This window comes from Histoplasma capsulatum, genomic scaffold, assembly GCF_000149585.1.
Source record: "Histoplasma capsulatum NAm1 scaffold_1 genomic scaffold, whole genome shotgun sequence".
Taxonomy (NCBI): Eukaryota; Fungi; Ascomycota; class Eurotiomycetes; order Onygenales; family Ajellomycetaceae; genus Histoplasma; species Histoplasma mississippiense.
Genome location: NW_001813982.1, coordinates 4,193,474 through 4,198,367, shown reverse-complemented (window position 1 = coordinate 4,198,367; position 4,894 = coordinate 4,193,474). Strand labels below are relative to the sequence as shown.

The following is a 4,894-nucleotide window of genomic DNA, read 5'->3' as shown; positions in this document are numbered from 1 at the left end:
TTGTTTGTCATTGACTACTTGGAATCACCACTTCGCCCCTCTCTTTAACAACAGCAATCATTTTCCAAACGTCTGGCGATTTTCTTGTGACCATGCCGAGGCCTGGTCGGGTTGTCAGACTTTAGAAATAAGATATTATAGCTAAGGAAATTTCAGTTCGGGAATCGGTAGGTTATTTTTAATAATTTTGTTATCGTTTAATTTCTGTATAGATATATAGAATAAAATAAACATTCTACTCCTTGATTCAGTCTATTGTTCAGTCCACTTTCATCGGCTATTATACGCTGGTAGCTACTGCTCAGTACTGACACATCACAGGCATTGGTAAGAGAAGCTAACTATCTTACAACTAAAAAATCTCTGTATATCAAGCTGGGAAAATCAAAATGCAAAAGCTGCTGCCTGAAAATGTATGGTGGCAGGTGAAGCAGGAAGGGGAAAACCAGGGAGGCAGGGATTCCTGGAGAGAGACATTCATGTTGAGCTAAACCATACAATGGCCGGACTCTCGCTTTGCTCACCACAATGGCTGGATCAAGGGAGCATGGCCTTGTCATTGTATTTAGAGGACTTTGTGATGATCCTACAATGCAATCAGGATGTTGGTGTCGTGCTTTGATGCGCTCGAATAGGTTATTGTGGGCATTCCCGCCTTCATTTGCCCGGTTTGAATCATATTTGCGGATCCGTAGACATTCCCTGGAGATTCGTCGTGACATTTGAGTGTGCTGGCTGGGTATGGTGATGAGAATGAGGATATATGCTGCAATTTAATTCAGCTCTCCGATAACAAAAGGCTTGTGCATGGCTTCTCTCAAAATACTATGCTTTTCTGTCAAACAAGACTGTAGTGCTGACAATAGATACTCATTAAGGACTTGCTTTTGTGTGAATGCTTATCCCATTGAAGAGGTTGCAGAATTTAAGCAATACCCGTTGTCAATGCAGTTCAATTTTCAGGGACATTAAAGTACAGTACATTCCGAATCTGCATCCTGAACTGTGATTGCCGTAATAACAAATGAAAGCAACATACAAAATACAATACAAATGAAATCCAGAACTCAAACCGGTATGCTGATATTATTGAATTCTTGGTTTTCTGGGTTGGATGGCACAACATTTCTGAGACTTTGAAGATATTGAGCCACATGCTCTTGTTCGCTGTAGATTGCCCAACCACACGCTGTTCGACGGTGGGGATCTAAAATCCAAGGGTTTCCTCCTCTCCCCACAAGGAATTGCACGGAATCCAATAACCCGGCTAGTGCCGCGTAATGAAGTGGAGTACCAAGTCCCGCCCTATGGTTCATCGCGAAATCCTCAGGAGAATCTTGATCCAGCAACTTGTTGATATTCGAGGCATTTATCTCCGGGCATTTGTTGTAAATATATTCCAGAACTGCCAAGCTGTCTGTGGTCTTGCGCATGGCTGAGTAGTGTAATAGCTGGCCTTGGGCAGATGATCCCCCGTTCTCGAAGAGTATCTTGATGACTTCAAATGAACCCTCCAAAACAGCGAAGGACAACGGTGTACGGAGTACAGTCGCGGACATGACAGCGTTTGTTTGGATTGGCACCATGCTTCAAAAACCATTCGAGAAGAGCTGTGTTGTCAAAAGTGTACCTAGGATACATCAGTCATCAGAGACATTACAGGCTATCTGGCAAAACTCACACAATTGCTGAGGGTATCTTTGTATCGACAGCAGCATTTATATTATATCCGTGATCAAGAAACAATTCGAGAACACTACGACACTTTTTTTTGTGTCGCAAGAGCAAAGTGTTCGGGAATCATTGGTGCCCATTCATCTAGCAATCGGGTGACACTATCGGCATTGTCACCAGTAATGGGCAATACGCAGTTCTTTTGTCAGATTTCTCATCCTTGCAACGAAACCGAAACGTAGATACTTAAAGATTGAACCGTTTCGAGCATCGCTTCCTGAGAGCGATCATAATCAGATGATGTAGCCATTACTGAGGTCATCAACTGTTGGGGTTTGGATTAGTTCGCCCCCTCTACGACCACCATGGCGCTGGTGGTGATCGAGCTCCTTTGCCCCAGTGGCCTAACATCCGCTTACCCATCTTTAGGTCATGGGGCAAACGAGCTCAAACACCATGCTGGTAGTAGTGGGGACGAACCAGCCAATCCAACAATCCAACAGTATCTGTCTAATGTACTGTTGTAATTGGCGTGCTGGCAGCTGAGGTACTGCACTGGACCATATGTATTGGCAACCCCCTCTACTTTTCTGCCATAAAAAGCGCCATGATTGTAGTTGGGGTTGCCAAAACCTATGAGCTGGCACTGTAAACATGTCATCCAACCTCCCCAGTAGTAGTTTTAAGTAGACTGAAGTGGAAGAGCGTGTGCAATTATTGAAAGCTCCTTTATCATCCCCAGTTAACCTTCAGAATGTCTACTTCCCTTTTCGTCCAGGTGCACATGAACAAAGTCGACTTTGATTCTTTTGCAGATGGACAGCTGAAAAGATCAGTAGGAACCCGGAACTTGAATAGCTGTACCGCCGTCGCGTTTGTTTCCGGAAAAGGCGTCATTTTGGCCCATATATCTCCTCTGCCCGGCCTTACGAATGACCCTGATGTTAGCGAGAAACATGTGCGAGGAAAAATGGCTGAATTTCTAGATCTTTATATAGGCAAGAAGTGTTTTCGTCTGGAGCCTAACATCAAGAAGGCCGGGATATTCTGTGGAATATATATGGGACAGATCGCTCTCCCAGATCAAGTGAAATTTATCGAGTCCGTGCTTTTGGAGAACTTGGAAGACAATCCGCGACCTAGGGTGATTTCCTATTTGATCAACCCTGGTGGTCACAGCCGAGCTGCTGAGGGCATTGTCTTCATTGATGGCAGACATCCGACTCCAAAGGTGTTTGTGGAAGACACAGACCAGGGCTGGTTTTGAATGTTCCGCTGGAGTAAGTTCTCCTTACTCGTCAAACGCCTAAATAATTGTGTTGCTTTATTTAAATAAATAGACTATTGACTAGAAACGCCGACCTTGCCCAATATTCATCTGTTGTTCAAAGCTCTTGTGCATTTGTCTACGGGAACTCGATATGCATACTTATTCAAATATATTGCTATTCTCTCCCCACCTTTTGCTTTTTTTTGATTCTTCATAGTTCACCGAGGATATCAAATAACTATCACATGTTTGGAGCGAAAGGGTCTCAAGTCTCCCATGGAAAGAAAAGACCTCAACTTTCAAGAAGAGCCTCTCATCTCGGATAAGAAACATAATCGGGCTCCCGCAGATGAAGAGAGACATGTCGAAGATTTCTAAAATCTATGAGCATGATTGTTATTATCTCGCAGGCTTTGATACTCTGGGGGGATGTGTGCCACAGATTTATGAACATATGTTATGGCTGACGGGTCTCGCTTTATTGATTCCCATAGAGCATCGATTCGATTCTCGAGTTGAACGTCGCTCCAATTTTTCAGATTGATGAAACAACAGCTTTGAGATCGGCTGAATGTAAATATCTAAAATTTAATTGTTATATCTCCGTTGGCACTTTCGAGATGGAACGCTCTTCGAACAAGAATTGCCTGGACGAGACATGATTGCTTCTACATTGGGCGCTCTTAGTAACAAATCAGATACATTAAGAGGCTTCACCTTCACTGGATATATAGATATAGAAAGAAAACAGAGTTTCTTTGATTTTACGATATCTTACCCAGAGCACCAGGGAGAGAAAGATTGTATACTATTTTCTCGTCGTTCAAACATCAACTCCACATGCCTAATTACATTGCTACATGGGATTATGACGGACCCCTGGTTACATATTTATCAATGCTGCTGTGTGGGGCTGATAACGGGTTCTCATTTAGATATCTTCACCACTCCGTAGTTAGCCGTCAATATAAATATTTCCATTGTTGCTCGCTCTATATAATCCAAGCACGCGACTACTTTTTTGAACATGGGTAGAGATCTTAAAGAGCAGCGAGGCAACTATTCAAGGAGGAGAAAATTATTGTAGTTGAGCAAAAACATACAACAGCCGGGATTCGCTGGTGGTCACCCACCCAACTACTAACCGGCCGGCGAGCGGCTTAAGTATGGCTGAGCGGACGGGAAGCCCTGTTTTCCACTCCCTATGGTCGTATGTGCTTGTTTGTTGCTTGCCAGCTAATTTATAACACAAAATGCAGCACTCGTCTCCTTTAAACATACCAGTGCTACGGAGTAAAAAAAACTTATTGTCAATTCTGACCTGGAATTCCCCAGGTATCAAGCTCCCGTAGCTCCTACTGACCCGCGATGACATTCGCAGGACGACCGCGATTGTTACTCTTAGAAACTAGAATGGCCGCAACTGAAGTTGCTTGGGCGTTCTCAAATTTAAAGGCCGTCAGGTTGGGCTGCTTGAACCCCTGGCATTAATTGCTTTCGCAAAAGTTCCGAAACTGGTATCATGACATGGAGAATTGATGCTGGGTGAGTTACAGTACCCATCTCCAGTTTTTAACAGTATGCAGATGTCTTTCTGTTTGGAACGTTGAGTTCAGGAAGGGCCAGCTCATCGCGATTTGACCTGGCCATCTACAATTGATTCCTGGAGCACATCCACTGTAGGAGTAAATAAAATATCATGTCCACTTGTAGTCAGGAAAAAAATATATCTGGGACCCCTTGGGAGGCCAGGCTTGGCAGCGACCAAGCATGTCCTTAAATAATCGCTGTGACTCAAAACACCCCTGGATTCTTGGACAATTCAAGCCTCTCTCATTGCTGTTAGTAAATATTCAAAGTTCTAGAGATATCTTCTCTACCGTTCTTCTCCGTTTCATATGCATACCCTGTTTTTTCTTGTCGTTTCCTTGGACGTCGTTAAACCCAACC

General features: G+C 43.6%; 2 protein-coding genes across 2 annotated transcripts in view; one reads left to right on the top strand and one right to left on the bottom strand.

Annotated features, from left to right (window-relative positions):
- Window positions 1-722, bottom strand: part of HCAG_01194 (predicted protein) — a gene marked incomplete at both ends in the record, with an annotated part of 2,608 nt that extends 1,886 nt beyond the window's left edge. Inside the window, 2 exons of the mRNA XM_001544097.1 lie at window positions 71-102; window positions 525-722. Of these exons, the coding sequence (XP_001544147.1) occupies window positions 71-102; window positions 525-722 (230 nt within the window). The remainder of the gene's footprint in view (window positions 1-70; window positions 103-524) is intronic.
- A 1,706-nt stretch (window positions 723-2,428) lies between these two features.
- Window positions 2,429-2,941, top strand: HCAG_01193 (predicted protein; the record flags this gene model as incomplete). Its single annotated transcript, XM_001544096.1, has 1 exon — window positions 2,429-2,941. One exon carries the CDS (start codon window positions 2,429-2,431, stop codon window positions 2,939-2,941), a length of 513 nt encoding a protein of 170 aa, XP_001544146.1.
- Between the last annotated feature and the right edge of the window lie 1,953 nt (window positions 2,942-4,894).